Source organism: Paramormyrops kingsleyae, chromosome 8, assembly GCF_048594095.1.
Source record: "Paramormyrops kingsleyae isolate MSU_618 chromosome 8, PKINGS_0.4, whole genome shotgun sequence".
In the NCBI taxonomy this organism is placed as follows: Eukaryota; Metazoa; Chordata; class Actinopteri; order Osteoglossiformes; family Mormyridae; genus Paramormyrops; species Paramormyrops kingsleyae.
In genome coordinates, this window is record NC_132804.1 from 25,147,513 (window position 1) to 25,175,359 (window position 27,847).

The 27,847-nt window shown below is 44.4% G+C and overlaps 1 protein-coding gene across 1 annotated transcript; it reads right to left on the reverse strand.

The window, feature by feature from the left end:
- Positions 1-2,654: 2,654 nt before the first annotated feature.
- il17rd (interleukin 17 receptor D) lies at positions 2,655-27,847 on the reverse strand. Its single transcript, XM_023811335.2, has 13 exons — positions 27,644-27,847; positions 13,901-13,961; positions 13,290-13,415; positions 11,651-11,769; positions 11,143-11,263; positions 10,545-10,589; positions 10,147-10,298; positions 8,407-8,472; positions 7,944-7,998; positions 7,528-7,638; positions 5,814-5,998; positions 4,359-5,283; positions 2,655-4,098 (listed from the first exon to the last, which is right to left on the reverse strand). The coding sequence occupies exons 1-13, from the start codon at positions 27,767-27,769 to the stop codon at positions 3,980-3,982; spliced, it is 2,211 nt and encodes a 736-aa protein (XP_023667103.1). The 5' UTR covers positions 27,770-27,847; the 3' UTR covers positions 2,655-3,979.

Sequence of the window (27,847 nt, forward strand, 5' to 3'; positions counted from 1 at the left end):
AGGGCAGCGCCGCCTATAAGCGCGCATCAGCAACAGGGGGGAGCTGCCATGCGGGACATCGTCATACTGCCGAGTCACTTAACTTTCTGTATTTGTGCATTTATATTTGTAAATAATATATAGATTATCTATGTAAATTTAACTTGGATTCGTGCCTTATAATCATGTTACACATACACACATACATACATATATATACATATACATACATATACACACATACATATATATATACACATATATATATATATACATATATACTGTATATACATATATATACACACATATATACATATATATACACATATATACACATATATATACATATATACACATATACACATATATATACATATATACACATATATATACATATATACACATATACACATATACACATATATATACACATATACATACACATATATACACATATACACATACATATATATACATATACACATACATATATATACATATACACATACATATATACACATATACACATATATACATATACACATATACACATATATATACATTTAAATTATATAGTTTTATATATATATATAATTATGTATTAATTTAATATGTGTGACAGGTCTTCAAGCGATAGAACGCTCTGTTGCTTTTCCCTACCTTTGATGCAAATTTCCGAGGTCTGCTACAGCAAAATAAACTAAATTAAACTGACGTTTGTATCACCAGGCAAAATGTCACTATGTAATTCAAATTGATCATGTGCTTGAAATGGTGTTGGTGAATAGGTGCCGAGCTGGTCTGATCTTACAGATGCAGGATGCCCTGTAATGGTTTGGAACAAGGATTCGTGAAGGCGTCCAGTTTAAGTGTCAAGGAGGGTGTATCTGTTGTTCCCTTCAGATAGACACAAACACTGAAATGCTTGTATGAGGAAAAAAACCCACCAATCTTCTGTTTTTCCCGTTCAGGAGATAATAAAAACATATACAGTGGTACCTCGGTTCTCGAACTCACTAGAACTCGAATTTCTTGAAAGTCGAACAAACCACTTTGACCTAGAACTCGATCTGAATATCATAAGTCGAACCGTGAACGCTGACCTAATATAAATTGCATGCGCCAGGAAATGAGTCATACTACAATGCAATTCTTACTTGAATGCCTTTTTCACAGACTGGACGTTTAACCAAATAAAGCAGCGCAACATTACAGTAACTAACAATAAATAAACCACTAACTTACGTGTACTATTAGAGCATTTATGTCAGTTATTTAAACTTTATTTTACCAGGTAAATTAACAGAAAACCAGTTCTCACTGCTTTACGTGATATTCGGGAGAAATAGCAGATTACGCATCGGAACTGCCTGGGATACAAACGTCATGCGTGTAACTAAACTCTTCAGCCAATAAGGGCAAAGGTGTGTCGTCACGGAGGCGGTTCCAGTTTGTGCAGCCGGGTGAAAGGTCGCAATGCATCCAACCGTAATGTATTGCGTCAGGATCAGAATGCGTTGCTTTAATTAAGCCAGCGCTGTAAGCAAGTCGAACGCACCCAATGACCGGACTGGGGAAACAAACTGAAACGCGGACTTTAAATACAGAGGACTAATGACAACAACCAGAAACAGATGATCACATGGGGATCCCACACGAAGTTAACGAGGGGGCGTGGCACACGGAAGGAGCGGACGATCGGGGCAGGACAGAGGTAATGTTGGGATAAGATCTTTATCGTTTTGGAAGCCATTTAAAAAAAAAATGCTGCTCTTGTTTTATCCTGTTCTTTTTGTGTTCAAATGCTTAAAAAAAAAAAACACATTTAGGTGTAATTTTTGGGGGCCGGGAACCAATTAATTGGTTTTCCATTATTTCTTATGTGAAAAATTCAATCAGAACTCGAATTCAATCCGGAGTCCGGAACGGATTAAGTTCGAGAACCGAGGGACCCCTGTATATGCAAACTGAGCATGCAGAGCCAAGTTAAATATGCTACGTTAGTGCACCGGCTGTTGACAAATTTATGTTAAGTGCCGTCACCGCTGGGTTATTGTTTATTAAGAATTAAATAGAACAGTAAAAATAACATAGCATAATACGATGATTAATCCACTTGTAGTTAAAGGTAGAATTTAAATATTGCATTTCTGTTTGGAGTCAATTTGCTGGAAAAATAACTAGCCTGTATCACAACTAGCTGTAATATCTAATTAATCATCACTGGACCTCTGCCACTAAAACGTATTCGACGTGTGCAAGTAGTTTTTCATCACTAACATATGAGTATAAATCATATACAGGCAGAGTAACATTTATGGTTTTGTGTAATGGAAAGTTTGTTACACCCATATAGAATGCAGCTTTGACAGTTAAGTATTTGCATTAAACAAATGACTTATTTTGAATGAGCAGGACGGGGTGTTACATCGTGACATCTGGTAGCCATTTCCATACTGCTTCAGAGGAGTGTTGACATACAGACATCCTACAAACTCAAACTTGAACAATGAAAAACGCCAGCATCCCCGAAATTCCAATTCCACTTTGCTGGTATTCAAGATCAAATGAAACGCCATTACTGCCACCTGATGAAAGAATTTTGCATTGCGCACACACAAGATAAATCGAGTTCATATCTTAATCTCCGTCAAGTAAAACTCCTGGAAACCATCCTTAATAACACCAGTTTTATTTGATGCTTATTTCCTACGTTTTGGTACTATAAAACAGTACAAAGTATATATATTCATATATATATATATAAAGTAGAAATAAACTCTAATATCCTAACACTATACAACAACGAACCAAAGGTTTGGGGAGGGACAAAAATAAATCCAGTCAAGGGTGGATTAACTCATTGCTGTTTTCCAACAGAAACTCAACAGAACATGGAGCATATTTGTAGTTTGAGATCTAAAAAAAATAACCTTACCATTTTGCTGTACAGCATGACAACCATGTGTGAAATCATTTGCAAACAACTGCATGGGGAACATTTATAATGTGCTGTAGAATCATCTGTAATCATATCTATGAGAAGCCAGTTTCCACATGGCACACTCCTGTGTGGAACATATTTATGTCTGATGCAGTCAATATCAGATTCTGATTTAAAAAAAAAAATCAAGAAAATGAGGGGGAAAATATGTATTTCAGCCATTTTCATAATAATAGTGCTCCTGTTAAGTTGTAAATTTCAGCAAAAACTGAGGCTTAATGATGTGTAAAAAAATACAAAAATAACAATTTACCTCAAGCAATACAGCTGTAGTATTTTAACGTAATAGATACAAAAAAAACCTACAGCATTGATATTGGCATACAGTTTCTTTAAGCAAAATTTCACATTTTAAAAATTAAATACTAAGAAGATTTTGATGCTGCGTATCATCTAAAAAGTGCTCTGACACACAGAATCGGCTTTAGCAATTTGTCAGCCTGCCAACAGCGGAATAACAATCTTGCTGAAAGACACGCTATAAAAGGAGGGATTTTGAAAATAAATTAAAACAATATGCACAGAACCACTCAAATGGCTAACGAGCAGCCGTGCTAATATTGCAATTTAATGCTGTCGTCACAATAGGTACAGCAGTATAAATATGGAAGATTAGGCAGACACAGAGCAGGTGAAATGTTGTATATATAAAAAGTACCACATAAACATTGTGATAGCTAAAAACATGTTTTAAAAAAACAAAAAAAAAACCAACAAAGTGTAACCTCTTTGGTCACAGTGTCATGTCCTTGCACATTCCGACTGACTGTAGCCGCAAATTAGACAGGACTAAAATTAAAGTGTGTTGTTACTCCCCTATCAGTCCCTGTGAAGTAGGAGGGGGGGGGGGGGGGGGGGGGGAGTGGTATCAGTAGCTACCGCCGATGTTCTTTCGTCCCTAAAATGTGACGGGTAGCTGGCGAGGGAGACCCCGTGATGTGGGGGTGGGGGAGGGGCGGGTCTATAAAGTGGCAACGTGTGTCCAGCCCACAAGCTCTAGAAAGGCCCCTCTGGCGTCAGTGCAGCGCTCTGATGTAAGCTGTGGTGGAGCTCAGCTTTGCAGATGGTCGGCACGCCACAGTGAACAGAGCTACCAGCAGGGGGCTCCTCGTCACCTGAAAGAAAACACGATAGGCCCGAGTTCATGGTCACGCAAAGCCACTTGCAAAAGCCACTAGCAAATCCACTGAACAGCCATTTTACTATTCTTTCTGCAGCCTTTTGGTTCATTACGCTCCCCCCTCTCCCCATCATATATCAGTATTTATGTTAGGGATAATATTAGGGCTTGTAGGTTTGCTATGTTAAAAATGTGATCAGCTGTTTGATTGGTTGAGATGTTTGAATTAGAATGAATTTCTAATCATGGTCTTACCCAATCCAGAAGAGGAGGACATGCTTTCGGCCAGGGAGGAGGAGTCTGCCTGATCCGGACACAGGCCATCCATCAGGGGGATGGACAGCTCAGAGGAAGGCACTGATGAGTCATAGATGCCAGAGTCCCTTGGCATTTCGGGGGGGCTGGCATTGCCATCTGCCTGCAGAACTGGCCTCAAGGAGGCGCTGCTGTCCTGGGAGGCGGAGCCCTCACGTTCCCCTTGCAACAGTCTGGACAAGGTGGCAGAGGCCTGCGGGGCAGCAAGCAAAGTATTCTTCAGGGGGCGGTCTCCCTCGGGGAGCCCCTTGAGGGTGACCTCGTTGAGCGCCAGTCCAGAATCGAGCTTCTCAACAGGCGGGTGGGCACATGGCTGGGGCCCGGGACCCGGTGCCAGCTGCCTCTCGAACCAGTCGGGCTCCTGGGCGATGTGCTGGTGCATGTTGCAGATGGCGACATAGAGCGAGCGCCCCGACCGGCTGCGGAAATAGTTGCGTTCGCTGATGGCCGCCGGCTGGGCCTCGCGATCGGGGGCTCCGGCCGGGTGGCAGTGCAGGCGGGCGGACAGGCATGGCAGCTGCTCCATCAGCTTGAACCTGGGGGCCAGGTCCAGTGCAGCAGGGATGTCGCTCTCGCGCGAGTAGTCGAAGTAGACCGCCATGAAGCGGGAGAGGTCTGGCGAGCGCTGGCGAGCGCGCCGTAGCCTCTCGGCAATCATGGCCACGGCCACGACAAACAGCTCCCCCCCCGCGGCACCCCTGCTCCCGGCGCTGCCTTTGCCCCTGCGGTTCTTCTTCTCCACGAAGTACTTCATCCCCTTGGAGCAGACGGTGATGATGAACTGGGCTTCCTGGAGCCGCTGACTCAGCCACGCCATCTGCCCCTCCCTGCAGATCTCCAGGTGCTCCCACAGGTCCAGGGTCACCTGCGAGTGGCACGGAGCCCCGGCTCTTTATCTTTGGCCACCGGCCAGTCTGACCATCACGTCATCATTACCTTTGCACTCACTGACAATATTTTACCCAATTCAGCCTTGTGTTTTGAGAAAATCAGGCTCAACAGCTACCTAAATGGCACAACAGTAACACCTGCCCGCAGAAGCACAATTAATGCACAGCTAAATTAACTAAATGAGGCCTTTGTGCCCATGGTACCAATATTTATAGCCATTTAAGATACAGATGGGTTGGACAGGAGGTAAGTAATGTAAATGTTAACCAACATCTATGATAATATGCACTGTTATACCTGGGTTAGTAGAGTAGAGAAATTTTGTTCCATTAAAAAAATGGAGCGGACAAAAAAAAAAATGATTCAAAGCATGCAGTTAATTCAACTGTCCTTTAGGGGGCAGCAAATACCTAAAGTAGTATTACAGCCTCTCTGGATTCCCACTCGCTTTAGGGTCGCATTCCTGGTCACCATGCCAGCTCCGCAAAACATTTGACTGTGTACCTCGCAAGCGCAGAAGTCCTGCAAGAATGCGGCAAAGCTCTGGATGACATCCAGGTGTTTCGGTCCGTCTTTGTTGGAATAGCAGAGGAAGACCTTGGGGCGGGGCCACGGTCGCTCTGCGTGGAGGGCTGTGGTGTGGCTGGACGACTCGGAGCTCTCCTCGTCCAAGTGGGAATAGATGTTTTCTGAGCCAAGATGACAGAACAGAGGTGTCAGGCAAGGACCGATGCGACTAACGTCTGGGGAATCGCCTGGGTGCGATTTAAGTACGAGGGAGAAACGACACGTGCTGTAAAATGGGCCGACTTCAAAAGGAGCGCAGAAACCACAGCCCGGCAGAGGGAGACGGCTTGTATCCCTCTACCAGCATCGTTCAGCAACAGCGGGAGTGGAATTAAAGCCTGGTGACTGAGCGGCGGGAGTAGGCCTGTCGCGATAATTACGATATTGACTTATCGCACGATACATGGACAAACTGGCAAATTGTGCTTAGGGAAGAATGACTGCCACCAATATTTTTGCCAGTCGTGCTGCTTCTACTCTCTTGTCTGCTCTCTGTGATAGACGTCTGTGCAGGATGGAATTTTAAATCCCACTCCCGCCTGCATCTGCGAGATTCTGTCACGCACCCACCTGCACATCATGTTTTGTTCTGTACCCACTGGCATCTTTTAAGTCTTGTCCTGCTCGCCCCCGGAGAAGCTTGTCATGTAATAAATAATAATAATAATAATAATAATAATAATAATAATAATAATAAATTTCATTTGTAAAGTGCATTTGTCATGCCGCGAGTCATTTCTATTCTCCCACATTCTAAAGTGAAAATGTATTTCGCACTTTACTCTACTGCCGCGGGTCCCGCGGAAATGCAGACCTCTGCCCTGTATAACAGACAAATGTGTTACTTGAGGCTAATAGGTGCGTGTTTTAATAGGTTTTTTCCTGACTGCTGCGTAATTCCAGCTAGAAAGTTTGGAAGAATAAGTCCAAATGGAATGAGAGGGGAGCCAAATGAAAGAGGACAGGCCATTGATGTTACCGAGCCAGTGTGTCGAACGATTAAATGGCAACGAAAAGTGGCAATACAACTAGCCTAAAAACTCATCCAAAATATAACCATCCCATCCAGTTTTCCAAGCTGGGAACAAAAATTGCAGTTGGACACTTTGCCTGACAGTGCAAATATAAAACATGACAGTGTGAAATGGCCCACGCTCACAGGCGCACGCTCACAGACGCCGTAATTTGTTTTATAGCCAAAGAAGTGCAGCCATTAACCATGGTCAAAAAACAAGCATTTAAAAACATGAAATTTTAACAAATAGTATGAACTGCCAAAGAAAATGTATAATCTCCCAAACTGCCATTCCAGAATGGTAAAACAAAATGAAGGAGGACATTCTGAAGGAGATAAAAGACGTCTCCACTCTGCTGCTACAGACAGGTGGGCAAGCTCAAATATGACCCCATACATGAGCTTGGCCATACATTACATCACTGCTGACTGGACTCCGCAGCCACAGTGTTTAGAGACCAGATACATACCCCAAAAACATTGTGTAGTTTTTATTTATGTAGGTTATTTTTTGACATTTCAATTACAATGTCTGAATATTCTTCTGGATTAAAAGTTCATTGTTTATTGAAAGGGTTTACTTGCTTTATTATGCTATAATATTATCACTATATCAGAAGCATGGTGGGGTCTTACCTTGCTGCTTCTTGCGGCACATCACAGTGAAGAGGGTGGCGAAGGCAGACATGATGACCAAGGGTACAGTAATGGCCATGGCGCGGATGGGGCCTGCCCAGGGGGAATGCACTGAGCAGCCAAAAACAGCCAGACACAGACAAATCAGTCCAATGCTAAAAATGAAGACAATCAGTATCATCATCTAAAATGCTAAAACGTTCACTGCAAAAAAGTAGCATATGGCTGGACACAGGATTTTTTAAAAAAAAAGCTTCTAAATATTATTAGAATAAAAAGTTTGCAAACTTAGTAATCGTTCTAAAGTTCGATGGTGCTTTCTGAAGGTATCAAAGCTCTTCTTTCCAAGACGATGACAAATTGGTCACCAGCCTTGACAAAACCAGGTCTCTTAGATCAGAGGTGGTTTGTATTACCTTGGCTCACGTGGTACTGCGTCTGGCGTCTAGTGGCGTTGCTGTCATCGCGGAGCTGAACAGGAGAATAAAAAACAGGACATTGATCAATCTTGATGTCATTTCACCTCAAAACCCTTTAGCAGCTACAGTACAGCCAATAGAAAGTACTTGTTCTGTACATGACTAGGGTCAGACATTGTAACTGATTTTTCAAGAAAGTGTCATTAATGGTTCTTCCTGGGTTATATTGCAGACATGCAGACATGCCAGAAGGTCATCAACCCTAGTGCTTAAGAGTTGCCCAACTAATATGGCTTTATTGCTCAATTCTGAGGTCATCTGTAGTTTAAAAGAACTAGCCTGCAAACAGAGGATGAGATAAATAGGAGACCCAGGGACAGTCAACATAGTAGTTGAGTGAAAACGGCCAGTCAGTACACAGTCTCGAACTTGACTAGAAAGAAAAAGCAGAAAAAGTAACCTCAATCGTGTAGGTTCCTGGGGTGAGATCTTCGAGTACACATGTAGTTTTATCCGAGCTGGACTCCTGGAGACAGAAAGATGCGATTCAAATGCGGCTTCAAACATTACGCGTGAAAAACGTTCCAGCGTCAACAGAATAACTGCTTGAAATTTGCATGAAAGGTTTCAGCAATTTTGTAAAAGAGTAACGCAAGCGTGACCTAATCATAAACACTGAAATCACTTTGAGAACAGCCGCAATTGTAACACGCAGCAGAAATGTTGAACAAAATAGCATTTAAAAACCAGAGGGGAAAAAAATAAATCCTGCCTGCACTCAGTTAGCAAGCTGAAATGTCTGGTACGCAGTTGAGGAGACTTCGGGATACTGGGATGAAGCCTTGACCCAAAACATGCAATTTCCCCTGCAAGTCACTGGTCTCCTGCACACCTTATCTTCTCAAATGGCTTTTTTTAATAATTATGCTGCTTCCCAAAACTCCCCCCAAAGCACAGGGTTCCTTTTGGTGTGTTTAGCCTTTTTCTATACATCCAACTATCTTCTGACCGCTTATCCTGGGCAGGGTCTTTGGGGACCTGGAGCCTCTATCCCAAGTAGCATAAGGACACAGAGCTGCGATAAACCCTGGACAGCAAGCCGGTCCATCACAGGGCACATACACATACTCATACACACTGCCATACTCTACGGGCAACACACACACACACACACACACACACCGCAAGAATTTAAACCCTGTAGGATGTGGCAACAGCGCTACCCACTGAGCTATCATGCTACCCATTCTGGTATACAATTATTAACTATTATTATTATTATTATTATTAATAATAATAAAATAATAAAGTATACTCTTGACAGTAATGACGGAAATCTCAACGAGTACAACTTTATTTTATCACTCATACATATGACTAAGCTCAACAGATGCAGATGGGATGAATTTCTGTTTTTTTCCTCAGTTTCTGAAAGAATAGGTCCTTCTTCTAAACCCAGCACATAGAATCTCTTCCTTGAGATTAAGAGGCCTTTAAGAGTCCAGCCGGGACATTTGGAACCAAGTCACTTCTGGGAAAGTACTCAGGTCCCCACACTCGTTACTATTTAGCGATTATGAACAGGAAGTTGGGCCGAGCGTCTCCCACACAGCGGGAGAGGGAGACCTTGGAGAGGAAGACTTCACCGTATGGCGAATCGCGCCTCACTTTGCACCGCTCACTTGGATCGGAAACTATAAGGTTTCAAACTACTCATGAGAAAATGTTAACCTTCTGTCGGTCCACCGATACTGAGAAAACACGCCGAGACAGACAGCGCTAGTCAGGGCATGTCTACAAGTACCAGGTGACACGGCTGACTTTGTCTAGCGACCCAAAAGCCCAAGGTCCAAGTCAAATACCCAGAAAAGGGGAGCATAACCCAGATCCATCCAATAAAACACGTAACTGGGTGAAATAGTAAAACCAATAAACAGCTTGGTTAAGATTCAGCTGGTTTCTCCGCGGTTATAGCTGGATAATCAATTTTATGCTTGTATACAGCAAATCAGTGATTCTTTTTTTGTTCTGTGACGTGTCCTCACTCATATTCCTAGAATAAACCCGACAATCTCCATGAGGAGACAGAATGGACCCTTGTTTTCCTTTGGGCAGGTAGACCAGTGGCTTACATTTAATCGCCAATTAAAAGCAGTAGATGAAGCAGGAGGAAAAAAGAATAAATTAAGAAGAATTTTACCGTTTTGCAGCGCCTTAGCCGAAAGGAGCCTTCCTGCCTCATCTTGTAGTACAAGTAGTAGGTGTTGAAGGCAAATGTAGAAGGGGCGTGGTCAAAGACCACATGCAGGCTGGAGCCCAACTGGGAGACATTGAAACTTCGCGGCTTCCAGACTGTTTGCAGAAAGAGAAGGCGATTGGAACAGGGAGCCAGAATTCTATTTGAATACGCATGAATATTCAAATAATAGGAAGCAGGAACCCCCCCCAAGAAACAGCCACACTTACTGGTAGCAAGAATGTTAATCCACTTTCCTAAAACAGTACATGCTGTGTGTGTGTGTGTGTGTGTGTGTGTGTGTGTGTGTGTGTGGGGGGGGGGGGGGGCGGGGGGCTACAGGTATCGATGGCACAACTCACACGGCTTGCAGACCAGATTGTCTGATCCCAAAAGCACTTCGCAGCCTGTGAAAACAAAGAGGCTCAGTCAAAATCCTTCATCCTCCTTTTCCTCGACAAACGAGAAGCACCCAGGAGCGATAGCTTCTCATGTGGCATTAGCGGCCGCCGGCTTTATCCCCAGCAGCTCCAAGGGAAACTAATGTTTTCTTCACTCAAATCTTATGTTACTGAAAAGGACTGAAAAAGAACCTAAACCAAAGCAGGTGTTTGAGGAACTTGCAGCTTCACGCTTCAGGGATCTGGGAAACATGCGCGACTGCATCATTACATAAGGGGTGGTTGCTAACAGCCCGGATACAGTGTAGCACAGGTGTGTAGCCCAGTGGGCTATGATCTATACCTGTGACCAGGTTGTGGGTTTGAATCCCGCAGCCAGCAAAGTAAACTTCTCTGCAGTGCCCCTCAGTAAGACCCTTCAATCAAAAAGCTTCAGGAGATTCAGATGCTGTCTAACCCAGGCTATCCTCACTTGTACATTTGGACACAAGCTATTGCTAAATAAATGAAAATGCCTGAAGCAGGGAAAGCAAGAAAAAAAAAAATCAGAGTCACGTACTGTTTGTGCGCAGGAAAGACGGTGGGAAATAGCTGTCATTCATGAAGGTGGGGAACGGCACGATACGGACCATGTAGTCCGTCTCAAAGGCGAGGCCCGAAAAAGGCTGGGTGCTCATCCTCTGCGGAAGCCAGAAAGAGGGAGTGTGAGATCCAGAGGAAGGGGCATCCACTTTCCACAGGTTCTGACTGAGAACCCACACAGGCCCAGGGCTAACCTCCCCTTTAATAAGTCATGGAACATTTGACAGAGTGAAAAAAAATCACAAGAAACTCAATACATAAAAACAAATGTACACTACTGTCTACTATCATGCTTCTAGATTAAAAACAGTCCTTGGCAAAAATCAAAGCAGCCAATAACCGTAAATACACAGCTGCTCTTTTATATTTAACCAGCTAATGAGGCTAACGATTAATTTAATTAGACAAAAAGGACAAAGAACAGTATCTGAGACCTTAGCGACAAAGAGCTGAAAACTGAAGGTTGGACCGAGAGCGTTACTCACAAAATTCCTGAAAGAGAAATTGAGCTGGCGTGGATCCTTCAAGGCCATGTGCTGGCACTGTTTCCCCTCCGGGTTCTTGTCTTCAAGGTAGACCCGGAAGCCCTTAACATGTTCAATCCCTGTAAAAAGAACCACAGTGCTTTGTTCAGTTGTTCAGAATGTCAGTTACTAAAAACAGAGGGTGAGTATTACACAGGATCCAGCAAAGACTATTTCTGTGCCAAGAGCTGTATAACTGAGACCGAAAGCTGGTGGCTGGCTGGGTACTGAACATAACCCAAATCCTACCACAATATTCTTTACAAAAGGGGAAGGACAAACTTAATGGTTGTCTATGCTTTGGCCTAAAAACAAAATTTCATGACATCCCACAGAAAACATCTGAACAAGAAGTGTCCTTGCAACCTTGCAGTACGCCCCCCCCCCCCCAAAAAAAAAAAAAAACCCAAAATGCACAAACAAAAACGGGTGATGAAATTGAGGCCCGATTTGAAAATCAGGATGGGGGATGAGACGTGGGGCACCAACATGCATTCCTCTGACCCCCCTCCGAATCTGTCTGAATTATTTTCCTGCCTTATCTGTGGCGGCACAGGAAGACGAATTCCATCCGGCTCCTGTTACCGCAGCGTGCGTGTGGGGGATGGGGGGGGGGCACAAAGAGCCTCTTCTTAGTGCTGGGTGTAACTCCACACCTTTAGTCACTCCGGAGATACTATCAAGCCATCGCTCCACGGAGATGAAGGGTGGAAAAAAAAAAAATCGGGCTGAAAAAGTGGCACGACTGGTTTGGCTCCTCTGGTAGCTTTTTGTCTCACAGGCAGTCGTGCCACCATGTCATTTACACAGGAGCAGCTCCCCCTCCTTCTCTGTTCTTCAGGAAGCCCTCTTTTTTATGTATAGACACACACACCTGAGCGGTGTTGAGTCCTGCCCCAGTCAAAAGGATTAACCCGCAGAGCACGCTCACAATGGGCCCCATTGTCCTTTGGTCGAAGGGGGGGCTTCACATTACTGGGTTCAATCGAGGTCTGGCTCCCGGGGGTGGGGGGACAGTCAGAGGGTTTTGAGCCCTTCCTTCGCACCCACCATGCATTCTGACAAGGGCTCTAGGTGGCGCTGTGGGGCTGAAGTCCCTGTGTCTGCCTGGGACCACCGTTCGGGCGGGAAGAGTAACCTGACTGGTCACACGGCACCAGGACCTTTGATCACGATGGGCTCGACGGCCCCTTTGAAAGCGGGGGGTGTTTGTCCGCTTTGCTTCATCACCCGCCCCCCCCCCCCTCCAGACCAGTGGGCACTCGTGCATTTAAATTAAAAAAACAGCAAAATTCTAAAACTCTGTGAAAACCACCACATTGTCAAAGAATCCCTGAGAGGGCCAGCATGGGGCAGAGTAGCTCAAGAGCAAGAACCAGGAACCCAGAAGAGGCCCACTGTGGCACCTCTGACAACAGCATATATCCTGTATGAGCACAACATCTAGCTGTATAAAAAGTGATTAAGGACAGAGGTTCAAGAAAAAAACCCTTCCGTTGTAGCCTTGAACACAGTGCTTAACATGAATCGTTATAACACAGTAAATAACTACCAAGACAATCGTTTCCTAGGTGATGAAAGATGAATAAATCGAGCATACCAAGGGGACTTGGGGTCCAGTGCACCAGCACGGCAGCCTGGCTGTCACAGGAGAGGTGGCTGAAGGTGACGTTGTTCACCTCGTGGATGGCGTGCTTCCCCACCAGGCCCCAGTTTACCGTGCAGTCTGGTAGGCACAAGGAGGGAGGGTCACCGCAAGATTCCGGAACATTCTAGGCAACGAGCTAGAGGCCCTACTGCTATAGAGTGCTCGTCTCCTCCACGGGGAGGATGAGGGGTAGTCAGTCGTTACGTTTAAGACCCCAGGCTCCGGAGCGCCGCTTTGTGATGCTAAATCAAGGCCTATAAAGCAGGTTGGCTACCCCTGACAGGCACAGACAATGGGGAGCTGGCTGCTGGGAGAAACCGTGATTAGCATCCGCAAAAAATCTGACTTCTGGTAAAATCTGCAGGGGTGGCATGGGGGGGGGGGGGGGGGGGGGACACTGGAATTTAGCATGACATTGAGTGTTTTTTTTTTTTGAAGAAAAAAATAACAAAAAACAGTCCCTCCCCCCCCCCCTCACATGAGTGACACTGCTCATTCATAAAATAACTGATATGGAAGGGACATAAACAGGGCCGGTTTCCCAAAAGCTAGGGAAGGCTTACTGTCAGTTCGGAACGTGACTGCAGGCTTTCGGCTGCTGTCCTCGGAATTTGATGGAAGACCCTGGAAAGAGAGAGAGGGTGGAGAGGGAGGGAAACTTTGGATATTTTGCAAGCTGGTTACTCTAAAATAACTGCAGGAAAAACAAACTTCGGTGTTAGGATGTTAAGAAGGAATAACAGAACGACACGGGGGCAGGTCAGAGGTGATGGGACGGGCCACTCCCCAGAGAACGACTCCGCACCAGTCCCAAAACGGGGGGTGGGGGACAATGAGCCAAGCTGTGAAAAAGCTTGAAGTGTGGCTGAGCTGACTGATCCACTTGATTGTAAGCTACAAGTTAAGGTCAATAGGAAAAAAGAAAAACATCAAATAAAATATTTTACAAAAAGGTTATAATCAGCATCCTGGGTGACGTTTGAGCTACTAAAACAAATTTAAAAAGTCAAACCGGCGTCGTGTAAAAGGCGCATTTTCATAAATGTAACCGTGTCTGAACCATGTTTGCACCAACAGATGCGTCGCAATTCAAATGGCAAAGGTCGCCTGCCAAATATAACCCAAACAACAGACTTCACAATACATTTCAACAGTAGAAAACAACCAGCATCATACTCACGACTTGCCTGATTACAATGGAAAGCCATCGAATTCCCTGGCATCTTTCCCCATCCCTTCAAACAGAACGAGAGGACACCTACCTTCCAGCTCCTCTTGAACATGCACAGATAACGCCGCTTTGCCTACCCACCCCAAAACAAAAACACACTTTGTACCAGATTGAAATCAACTAAGGCCAGACTGCCATATCAGGATGAAGCTCCCATTCCAGGGTGCATCTCACACATTTAACTTAGTGGGACGGCATTCCCCATTCAGCAAATGCATTTAGAGACCAAGACACTGTTTCGCTAAATAAAGAAATTTAAAACAAACAAGTCAAAAACTCACAGAGTATGCAGTTAAACTGAAAGTTTAAGGTTTGTTGGAGGGGTTGTGAATCCCTTTAGGCTAAGCAGAACCCTTATGAAACTCTCTACTGAATGGGTAATGTTTACCAGCTCGAGGAAAACGGGGCAGCTACCTAATTTACCCACAAAATGAGGTGCTAGCCTGAGTTCCTGGAGCCTTTAAAAGCGAGATCGCAGTAGGCCTCCACCAGGCCGGACCATCTGAAGTGGGCTCCCCTCTACACCTGCAACCAATCAGCAGGACCGTGCTGCCGACTGCGACCTCACACCTCTGCGGCGCGAGCCGGAGACCCAGCCCAACGCCTCCCAACAGACACGCATCGTTGTCTGCCCACAAAGCATCCTAAATGGCCCCTTCACATCACAGCTCCTCTACATTTCTATGAAGACAGTCAATCCATTGGAGAGACGAGAGGTCTTTGGGGGAAGTCTGTGTCCTCTCTGAATTGTCGGTGGCGTCTATTACCCACAAGCCACTTCAGATCCTTGAGCTCCCAATAAAAAAAAAAAGTTGAAACTTGAAAGTCCGGAAAGTGGGTGGAGCAGGCCCATAAACCCATAAATGAGCTGGATCTCATGTCGGTTGCCTCGGAGGTAAAAACAGAAGGTCAGCTTCAGGTCACTCACAGGGATGATAAATAATCACACCATACGTATATGAAAGACTTTATGGATTCCAGTCCACCCCACCCCCCCACTGGAAGACCAAGGGTGGGAAAGTAGACACTTGGGCATCAGACTTCATGAGCTTATGGTGGACAGTCAACGTGTCTCTGTCTGCCCATCCATCAGTACAGAATACCACCTTCCACACCAATAACCCAGTCACATTTGTACCACTCAAATTATAGTCAAAGTTACGTATGATACTGCCCGTTATCAAACCATATATTCACCTCTCATTATTTAGGAAGAGTGACATCCCACCCAGGGTGCAACCCAGCCTTGAGTCTTATGCTGCTTGAGATAGGCTCCAGACCCCCCCGGCCCCGTGACCCTGACTAAGATAAGCAGCAGGAAGATGGATTGATGGATTGTTTTGGAAGCTGTCGCTATGGTCTACGACGACGAGATATCGAGTGAATGTGGGCCAAACACAAATGGTGGCTTCAAAAAAAAAAAAAGAAAAGTCGCCTGCTTCTTTCGTTCTCCAAACACAGAGAAAACGGGCCTCCATAGTGCCCCAGAGTCAAACCAAAGAGCAAAGGATGTCTAAACGGAAACAAGGGTCTGTATAATAAACACAGACGTGTCTCGACAAAGTTCGGCGGCAGGTGAGGACTGATCTGAGCGTTCCTCCTCCAGCAGGAACCGGACTAACCTTCAACCAGGTGTTCTATAGCTTCCCTGAATAATAACAATAATTATATAATCACAAAGATAGCTTGCAGACTCACAAACCCCAGGGCACCACCCAGCCTTTCAAATTCTTGGTTGAGCAACACACAACTGCTCTTCCTCACCTCTGCTAATTCTTTAGATGCAAGCAAACAATAGAATACCACCGTATACCAATCAACCCTATAAAAAACGAAGCACTTTGATACACGTTTTTTGACGTCAAAAACATTCAAAGGTATCTGGATTTAGATCTCTCACCCCCGACTCCCACACCCCCTTCTTTCTGGCATCCAAACTCACACGTGAAATTCATTTAATGAGACCACTGCCAGCAATGTTACAAGTGGAGATGGTTGTCTTTAATACCCTATTAGCTGTAACCCATATGGAGACAACTACAAACAAACCAGTTGGGGGGGGGTGGTATTTGTTTGATCTCCCAACTCCCCCAGTTCCCTCACCCCTTGAACTCCAAAAAAAAGAGGGGGAAAAAAGGCCTTCTGGAAAGTTCTCCAACAAAAGAAAATGCAACGTGCATACACTATCATTTATTTTCTAACCTTGCTTAGTGATTTGGTTGAGGGGGTGCAGAGTTACAGCTGGGTCCAGCATGGAACAGAAAGAACAGGCAAGGGGAAAGGCTGGGGGGTGGGGGTGGGGGGTATGAGACTTGAAGACTAATCTAGCTGCCTGAGGGGTAAGCTAGTTTAATTAGCCTGTAACATTTGTTGGGCTTATGTGCAATCTGCCACCCCCCCCCCCGCCCCCCCCCATTCCCAGTAAGACCTCCTTTGGGCTTCTCCAAGTACCTGTGACAATACTAAATATTTTCAAGCATAGAGCTTCCATTAATGAGCTCCATGAAACATAAAGTAACATCATGAAACACCTACCAAGACTTATGGAAGGATGTCTTGAGCATAGGGAACCTTAAGCACTTGCCGAAGGAACTCTCTCCATTTCAAAAGCTGTGCAAAATGGAAGGCTTTGTGCTTGCAGGACATACTATTCAAGAGATCCACTGCTAGCCGTGTTTAGTCAAGTCAAATCAGCTTTTTTGTGCAACACATTAAAAAACAACAGGAGTTGACCCAATGTGTATAGTAAAATACATAAATAAAAAATACCATGAAAACTAAATATCTGACAGAATGAGTTAAAGCTTTTTGAGAGTTAACTGAGGAAAGCCGGTAGTTAAGTCCCACGTCACTTCTGAGTGTCCATGATGTCTCTCCAGTTTCATGTGTAACATATTTACAAGACTAAGAAAAAGCAGAACCACAGTAACAAGTAGTTTTAAGAAGACCTGAATTTTGAGGCAGATAAGGTTAAATAAGCATAATGCCGACTATTTCAACACATCACATAACTGAAGTAAAAAGTACTTTAAAAGTTTCCCAAGACCCCAGAGTTTATTGCTTAATTGCAATTGTTTCTGTAAAAAATAAAAAAATATATAAAATAAAATGACTACTGTTTAATTAAGGCAGCTCATTCCCTGGATTATTTGGGTTTTAAATGGCAAGAAGAAAGGCTGGGATTGCACTGCATGCTATAGTTCACACCTCGGTTAGGAAACTCTGGTCCACACACATTTTAGTGAGCGTGCTCGCATTTCAGACAGCCAGGTCTATAGCCATGTTAGCAATCATTGATGGAGATCATAGAGCGGTGACAGGCAAATGGAACCACTAGTTTGATGTTCAGTATTCCACCCATAGTGGAAATACCTTTGATTTTTTTTTTTTGGTCTATTTCAGTGACTATTACAAAATATAGATATATACCACTGCTCATTGTTACGGACACCAAAAACACAACTTTGCATTCGGAGACAAGGCAAATACTTGTTTATATTCCTCAGACATCTGCAGATAATGGAGGAGCACAATATTAGTACTGTGAGGAATTATACGCTCTACGTAAACTTCCATTAGGTAGGGGGACCACTGGTATCAGGCCTGCTACTGTAGCTCTCCTCTCCAACTCCATCTTACCCCTATACCAGCCCTTCAAACACTCACCAAATTGCCTTCTTAAAGTTTCTAAACATGTTGCTTGTTTTCAAGTCCACGGGGGCTGACACCAGTATCAGCCCCATAAGCACAGCAGACTGGAAACAGAAAATGTAATGTCCAGCACCACGCTGACGCTAAACACATCTGTCACCGGCCAGGAGGCCGCGAATTGGCGCGGCGGCTCACACATCTGTCGTCCCTGGCAACACACATCGTCCAAACACTCTCCGGTCCAACTTCTAAACACAGCACCTTCAGAGTGCGAGTTGACTCACAGAATTAAACATATTATTAACGTATTTTTAACCAGATCAAACCACCCAAGCGTCACTGCGTTTGCCAAAATGATGACACCCCCCACCCCCCCTCCCTTCCCCGGACAGTTAAAAATCAGCCTACAAGTGCTTTGTCCTTTCCACAAACCGCAAAGGGACAGAGGAGCTTGTAGACATCCGAGAACCAGGGCGAGCCTGAGTTTGCGGGCCCAAGCGGCCCGTGCAAGAGGAAATGAGCACCTTTCTGAAAGCGGCTGAGCCTGCTGGACCTTGACCGAGGTCCAGAATCATCCCACATGCGTTTCTCATTACCAAACACATGTCTCCAATTTCACATCCCCAGGAGGATCCTCTGCTTCCCCCTCAGACAAATCAGCTTTGTATCTTTTATCAAGGTTCAGCGATGCTAATTAATCACCACGTCCTGCTACTCATTTATTTATTTATAATATTTATTCCTGGGGGTCAGGGGAGAGGGGCATGAACTCCAAAGCCTTTCAGAAAGCTGATTTGCAGGAGTCACGGAGTAAGCATTATGGCATTAGCATTCATTCTTTTGCGCCAAAAAATGTAGTAAGTCGAACAAGGCCACTTACCTGGAGAGCCAACAGCCTAAGATTATTTTTTCCCCCCACACTGAAAAGTAGTCAAAATTGGAGAAAATGTGTTTTATTCAGCAATATTTACGTTACTCTTGCTTGTATAACTGTTGGACACCAGGCAAGCCATGACGGTCACATGACTGTGCCAGACTAACCAACATAAATGCAATGCCCAACATTCTGATATCTAGGCATGATTTCAAACAACATATGAAAGGAACTTTGATAGCTAAACAGACAGTCAGACGGCTCCTTGTATGTGAACCGTGGTCGTCGCTCCCCAGACATATAATCAGAGACCTAACAGCTTATGATTAGACAGGCATCAACAGACCTACATAAAAATTCTCATCTAATTCTAAAAGCCCACAAAATATCCCTCAAAAGCTGCAAAAATTGATCAAAATGTCTTGTCATTTAAAAGCATCACAAAAGCATAATTAAATAAGCAAGAATTCAAAACACTCAAAACTCAACCTAACAATTCATACCTTCCTACGAAAGCAAAAACACAGAAGTAGTTAGTGGATGACAGCACAGAATGATTGAAAACGTGTTTCGCTGTCGGCCGATGAGTTTCCTTTTGGGTGTGTCTGAAGAATACCAAAGGCAGCAAGTATCACTACGAAAGCCTAGGCCAACACAGCTTGACGATTAATGCCAGTGTTGCTGCGTTTAATTCCAGTATGCATGCTTCCTGTGCCTGACAACTGGGAACAATTCAGGGTATGCTGGAAAGAAAAGAAAACAGGCACATCTTAAGTTGCAAGGGAAATGCCTGATCAGTTCAGGCAGCTGTTCATCCGAGCAGGGCAAATGGGATTGCAGTTTTGTTTTTTTTCCCCCCCCTGATATATGGCAGTTGTCATTATACTCACCCACTGTTCTCCTGAAACGGTACCATATGCAGAAAAAAATACCCAAAGTGACTCGGAGGATGCTCAACAGGACACAAATCACAAATCGCGCTTCGGAGAGTCACCGCCAAGTGTAGCAGAACACATGGACCTTCTCAGGCACTGGTTCCTCTCCCCTGGATCTCCCAGTGAGTAATGAGTTTCCCAGCACCAGACCCAGTGTCATCTCACCCACCCATCCTTAAAAAAAACACACACACACACAAAGCTCTGAAAGAAGAATTATACTCATTTGAATTTAGTTTTGTTTACGCAGCGTCCTTCCCAGGAGCCCTCAAGCACTTAAGGATTTTGTAAGGAGATGTAAAGCAATAAATTAAAAACAGCAAAAGCCTATTTGTAAGGTGAGAATGCATTTAATACAGCACTTTTAACCCAATAAACCTCATAGCCTAGCCAACCTTAAACATGCTTAGAAGACTTACATTAGCCTACAGTTGGGCAAAATTATTAACACGAATCCTATTTTATAATGAAGTGTTGAGTGTTTCATGTAATTCCCTGAATTATCATTACCCACTGTAAAGACCAAACACTACAAGACAGACCATCATAACCCAGGGAGCATCTGTCTGTCTATCCAGAAGAGTTTCAGCAGGTTGCTGAATAAGCAACATTGACTAGTTAATAACAAACTAAATTGTCTAAGACTACTCCATGATACAAAGAAGCTGGAGGAATTGACAGTGGACCCTATTCTGTCCTACTGGAAAAGGATTTATGTGCTGGTATGTATCTGGAAGCTGCATCAGTGGAGACTGACATGCAGGAACTTCAGACATTTCACAGGAAGACAGCAGACTTCCGGGCACATTCACAGAATCCGGGATCCCCGCGCGGTGAAGACGCTTTGCAGTTTACCAGCGGCCTCACTCAGGAATTCGGTCTGAGGAAGTCATCAGTATGAGAATGCAAATATTATTCCAAATATACCTTGCTGCCCTGTGGATACACATTCAGTGCAAGAGAGAATCCCAGCTAAGTCTGATCTGTTGTGATTCAGAATTAGTTAATATTTGGCAATGGCTCATGCTTGCTGCAGTATACAACTGCAGGGCACCTGCCATGTGACAAATGGGGAACTACAATGACATTGCTGCATTTGTCATCGTCACAGCTTTTGCTCACGCTACGAATTCATCAGGCTTAAGAAACATTTGTTTACGATTACGATTCATTTAGCAGACAACTGAAAGCAGGGTCAGGCCACGCCTGGGGCGAACGGGGGTGAAGGGGCTTCCTCGAGGGTCCGACAGTGGAATCACTCTGATGACCCTGGCATTTGAACTGGAGACCTTCTGATCACAGGCACTGCATCCTAACCCTCTGAGCCTCCCCCACATGCTTCTGTCCAAAGCCATGCATATTTATATTGGTATTTATATTGTAAATAGTACAATATAGACATGTGTGTCATCAAGGAGCCAATCAACAGAAAGTGCATTAAGGGAGCAGAGTGGGACCAAGCTAGCAAGGGTGGTGCTGAGACAGATGGGTCTTGGGGTGCTTCTTGAGGGCAGAGAGGGAATCTGCTGACCGCATGTGGCTTGGCAGCTTGTCCCACCGTACGTATTGCTTCTCCATTAAACGCAAACATGCGTTTACACACATGCCACATAACCGTAACCCAGGCGATCACCACTGGGGAGGAAACATATATACATTTTAAACCATTTTAAAAGCCTAAGCAGAACTGCACGCCTGCAGTGAACCTGAGGTGATCACGGTCTCGCAGAGGTACCATATCCCACTGCCCCTGGGGTGCTCCATCCAAGCGTCGCATAGGACTTTTAGACATCCTGTCTGGTCACTGCCAAGCCAGGTTTAGCGGAGGAGCGATCCGCCAGATGACATTAGGGAACAATGCGTTTCTTCATGAGCAGGGAGAAAGGTCCCTGGAATCTGAAGTATTGTATTTCATGCTGCAAGAATGTGCTACTGGCCTGGGCTTAAAGCTGCATGCAAACGAGAATCCCAACATTAACCAACCCTAACCTACACCATCTCATCCCAACCCACATTAACCAACCCTAACCTACACCATCTCATCCCAACCCACATTAACCAACCCTAACCTACACCATCTCATTTTTACACTGCAGTATATTGTATTTTGACTGTATTTTCAAAGGCAACCCTATTCCGGCATTTTTTTTTTTTAAATGTTCGCAATAAAAATTTTTGGTAGGGGGGGGGGGGGTACAATTTTTTCATGGTAGACGGCATATTGTAATACCACCCAAACCTATTTGCAGAAACTTACAGAGACTTCCCAGTGACTTCCAGTTTAACACCAATAATTATTCCTGGTACGCCCCCCCCCCCCCAAATGAAACTCAAGAGAGTCTGATCACCTTCAGTGTCTAAGAAACTATACCAGTGTGCTTAAAGGGGACCTTGTTTAGTGGGAAGTAGGCCTAACTGTTAGTTACTAAAATGCTGTTGAAGGGTATTTTCACAACATTAGCCCCCATAAAAATGACAAAACTTGTAAATACACACAGTGCAGACGGGAAAAAAGAAGAAAAAAGTTGACTGATTCCTGGCCCTTTCTCCTGGATGCAGGCCACTCTAATGACCTGGAAGCTTTCATAGCCGAACAACGACAAAACGAACACAAAGACCCCCGATCTGACAAAAGCCCCCCTCCGACTACACAAAGGCTGCCCAGCATACTTCACGCTGCCACTCCAGCTGAAGGAACAGCTGGGGGCTGGCAGTCACGGAAATCTCCCATGGTGGAGGCGGACATTGGGAGGAATAATGCAACAACCACAGCCCCCGGTCACCCCAGGGACATGTGCAGCTCAGTGGGTTAGGACTCTACGCCTGGGATCAGAAGGTCGCCAGTTCAAATCCCGTGGTCGATTTGAGTAAGGCCCCTAACCCCAAGGGAGTGGCTGACCCTGCATTCACAATCGTATGTTACATTTATTTATTTACATGATACTTATCCAAGGTAACTGTAGTTTCTCATATGTGCTGCAATGAGATATCATCAGATCTCCACTTTCGAGAAACTTCTTTAGACCCATCTCTTCCAAGAATACCTCTGCTAGCCTGATACCACTCTTCTCTTGATGCTGTGCTTTCTGCTGATTTAACTGTAACCTCAAGTGTTTGCTTTGTTGGAAGATGCTGTGTAGTTCTTGGTCTAACGATACTTACACTTGTAACTAGTCGACTTCTTCACAGAATGTATGTTCGTCTTGTATTATTTACCTCGATTGAATGTTGCTTTAGACGTCTGCTAAATGAAACTAGCAGGGAGCAGCTTACATGAGAAGGTCAAGAACTTGACATGAAGACAGGATACAAAAATAAAAGGCAATAGGGATGTCCCAAACATACCCGTGGATTTTTAATGGCTTATTATGATTGGTTCCTGATAAAGCGGGGGGTGGGTCGCTCTGTATCCGTGTTCTGTAAATAAAACCTGATTTTTCGCCAGGGGCCTCTCTGGGATGGGACTCCTTGATTAGACAAAGAGGAAGGAGCGCCTAAGTGATTGTAATGACTTCAATCTGCTGGGTATGGGAATTTCCCTCAGGGACTAAATGTGCCGGTCAGCATCTGGCCCCCATGTTATCAGCGCAACATCCCGGCGACGCAAAACGGAAACGGTCCCCTTTCAAAAGTGGTCGCCATGGCAACCAGTGCAAAAGGTAAGAACGGATCAGCCGTTCGCCAGTTTTAAAGGGAGCAACGTCAAAACTCTTTTAAAAGGATCTCAGCTATAATCAGGGTAAGTTGTTTTTGTGTACAGACCAAAATTTCTGAAGATTTACATTCCACAATTTACTTCCCAGAATTTAGTAGAACTCGCTGACCTTTAATACCACTTACGGAGATGATCGATAGGCACACAGGCCAAATCACAGAATCGCACATTTTAAAATTTACCTTTAACGCACCTTCGCTGGCTAGCAACAGGCTGCTTTTATTTCCCAGCATCAGTCAAAGGGGGGGGGAGAGTGTGTCTTAAAGACCAGGGGCGCCGTATTGAGCAGGGACACACAGCACTCCGGCCCGATTCAGCGCCAGCCAACCAGGGATTTTCCCACAGAAGTGCACAAAACGGCCTCCGAGGGCCCGAGCTGGTTGGGTGGTTTTCAATGGTCCCTCAGGACGCCACAGAAATTACTTGGCAGCCACCCGCCCACCTCCGCAGCCCCCAAATCTGAGCCCCCCCCCCCCTTCCTTTTTCCCGTATGGCAAATGCTATGAAATGGAACCCCACCAGAACAACCCCCACCCCAAAAAACATCATTCATCAGCAGCCAGATGTTATAAGGAGGGTGGGGGGGGGGGGGGGGGGGGTCAGTGCACGAGAGAGAAAATGTAGGGGTTCCTTTGAATGAATGATTCGAATCAGAGAGCAACTGACAAAGGTGCCCCCCATGCACACTCATGTCTGGGCTTGTAGTTTTTTTTTTTTTTCCTTGTAAAAAAAACCTCCCTCCCCAATAAAAGGCCTGGCTCAGCATGAGTTTGTATACATCTATAACGTCTACAAAACATTTCATACATTTCATCCCTGAGACCACGGATTATCTCAGACACTACTGCAAATACATTCAAGGCACAAAGAGTTTTTCAAAGCTTGCTTTCGACTGAAACCATTTTCAGGGAGTGTACCGTTTCTCTGAATGAAAATAAAAAAGATATTGCTTGCATACACAATCCATATTTACAATAAACAAGACAAGTTTGCGAAGACGGAATGTCTAGCCTGATAAAACAGCACTTAACTTCACTGTGACTGGTTTTGTAGTTGAACTGGCATAGAATAATAACCAGGATTTCATGCCATTTTAAATGTCAGAAGTGTATCAGGTGATGGATTTCCAAGCTCAGGTTAAACTAAAACTTTAATTGCTTCCACTAATTTTCGCCACAACTTAAAACTGGTAATGATGACTTCTTGGTAATTTGGTACTAGCTGAGAGGAAGCCTAATCAAAAAGGGTTAGTAATTCTTGATTAGTGGTCTGGCCTGTGTTTTGATTACATTTAGACCCTCAGGCACTCAGCCTGGTGGCTGGGGAGATTTTTAAGTCTATAACAACAAATGCCGCCCTTTTTCTGTAGCTACTAATGATGCAAACTTAAATTCTGCTGTTGAGCAAACAATCTGACATATAGAAAACGGCATTTCCTTTCCTCAAAAAGGACAAAAGGCAAAACAGCTTGTCATATGAATCACAGAGAATAAAGCTGCTCAAAATGAACCCCCCGAAGGGAAGGTATGAGCATGAGGGCTATGTTAGCGATTCTCGTTAGAATTGAACCTGATTCTGCAGGCCTGTCCTTTCCAGCTCACCGTGCTGAAGTTAGATCTTTAGACGAACGAGGATCTGATTTGGGGTGAACCATTTTAACAACGCAACATTTTGGCTATTTACGAATACGAAAAGTACCCTGTATACTGAGAATTTCAAAAATATATAGAAACGTGTAGGAACCCTTTAACACAAGCAGCTGGAGAATAAAATTACTACGTAAAAGCATATATTAGCCAAAGATCATGCTGATCCAGATGTTCGTGTTTTATACGAACAGCCAATACGTAGGTATGTTTTTCCGCTATTCACCGGTCCCAACTGTCCGCCTTATGGCCAAGAGGTATCACTGGAGTAGCTGTGAAAGGAGGATGCAGCACCGCAGGAGGTCGCCCCTTTAACGCGGTTGTAAAGTTCCGACAAAAGCAAACATGGGTGAATTTCCACGGCCTTCAAATTGGTCTTGGAGGCAAATATAAAACAGACCACAATGTACCAGACCTCTCATGGACAGCCAAGATGGAAAAGCAATATCCGAAAGAGGAGAAATCTACAACTGCCTTTTACCACAGTGTGGCTGCGGCGAGTCGCTGTCTAAATCACTAAATTTGAGTGTACACAATTTGCAAGGACCGGATGACTACTTCAAGTCTTAGTTACAGAAAGGACTATTAGCAAAGAACTAGGAGCTGAGCATCACACTTTATTAACCGCACATAAGACTGTCATCATTTATGTATGTTTGTCTGTTGTTGTTATTATTATTGGGTGAAATCCAAAGTCCTTCCAGTCCACCTTTTCGGCTATGCCACACTGTACCAGAATGTAAATTACAAAAAAAAAAAAAACAAAACTGGTTTTGGAGAATTAACTAGATGGACAAACTACTAATAAGTACATAATCCAGAAACAAAAAAAAATCGTCAATAGGAAAAACTAGTGTGAAGACAAATAAACAAACCAACAACAAACAAAACCAATGGAAGCAGATGGGGCTGAGAATAAAGTACCTCAGGTGGTGGGGGGGGGGGAATCCGCTGTGGTTACACACCGTACGACAGGGCTGTGTTATTTAATGCATTTGGTGGCGTTTAAAGAATGGACGTGGCACCTGTAATCTTGAAGTGTTTCTTTTAGCGACCGACTGACTGAGAGCCCAGCGCCCGGCCGCGTTTGAAGTGGCCGTGGGGTGGGGGGTGGGGAAGTGGCCTGTGGTTTCGGAGAGGAAATACCGAAGCATTTTAGTAGAGCAAACAGTCCCCTCGCTTCCTATGGGAAATCACTTCAAAGGCGGCCCTCTCCCCGGACAGACCATGTATTACGGGGCAATCACTCACTAAATAGCCCGTCATTCACATTTACAAACTAGCGGAGCACGGAAAAAACATCCCCCCGAATGTGCCACTTCCCCTACTAAATACATTAAAAGACAAATATTTCGAAAGGCACGTTTGTTCCAGATAAAGAGGGATGTTTTCTTCGAGATGAAGAGGAAAACGTCTGACACGGATAAGTAATATCTGAATAAATGTAGTCTACTTGTAGCAGGCCTAAATCTAAGATTTTCTCTGAAAGCGCCGACTATGGAGATAAAGTGCTGCTAACAATTTATATTTCAATAAACAATCACAGCTGGCCATTTGATATACTATTTTTTATTGTTATCTGACTTGCAACTAAAACTCTGGGAAATTCTGAACTCGTCATTTACTTAGACTGTGACCCTCAATGGACATGAAATGACAAAAGACCTGCGGATTCACAGCGGAACCCAACAAGACGGGTCAGGTCAAGCAAATCGTCCACACAATAGATCCCGCTGAATGACTTTTTCCATACATTAATCGGAGCCTAATCCCCAACAAAACAAAATCCCTCCTGAGTCTCCTGCCCAGAGCATGCTCTGCTGCATGCATGTAATGAAATTCCCATAAAGAGATGTAGCTCAAATGTACATTTCTTTCCCAAAGACAATACAGCCGGGACAAAAAAATCAAATGCTCGAGTTTTGTTTAGCAACAGCGTATCGTGGGCAGTAATTAACAACAGGTATATTAACCACTCGATCAGCAAGTTAAAAGACATCGACATCAGCTAAAGTAAGGCTTTAAAGCAAAATACTTTAAATACCCCGTAACAATCGTTAGGTTCCCACCTGCCCCGACTGACTTTGCCACGGTTTCAACAAGTCCTAAACCTAATTAAACACTTTGGGGGGAAAAGCATTACACCATTCCAAACAAATGTTTCACACCGCCGCAGTACGAGACGTCCAACGTGAATACGCACTTAGTTTTTCGCTGAAGCCATGCATGAAAAAGGCACCGATCATTGCTTTACCTTTAGATTGCATTTGTCCGCGTTCCATTTCTTTGAGGTACTAGCCAGCGTTGCAATATATAGGCTCAAAAGTTGAATTACAAACAAAGTTGAGAGTAAAGAGACTAGCTTCCCCGGCGGAGCCATCCCTCCTCAGTCCATGAAGACGGGCTAATCCAGTGTGAGAGCCTGCTCGCATTGACTAATACTGTTATCCAATGTGTG

Excerpts from the sequence above, each read along its gene's own strand:
- il17rd (XM_023811335.2), bottom strand. The coding sequence starts at position 27,769 with ATGGCTCCGCCGGGGAAGCTAGTCTCTTTACTCTCAACTTTGTTTGTA. Across the intron at positions 11,770-13,289 it reads CTGGACCCCAAGTCCCCTTG|GGATTGAACATGTTAAGGGC; the intron begins GTATGCTCGATT and ends TTCTTTTTACAG. Across the intron at positions 7,999-8,406 it reads CAGGAACCTACACGATTGAG|CTCCGCGATGACAGCAACGC; the intron begins GTTACTTTTTCT and ends TCTCCTGTTCAG.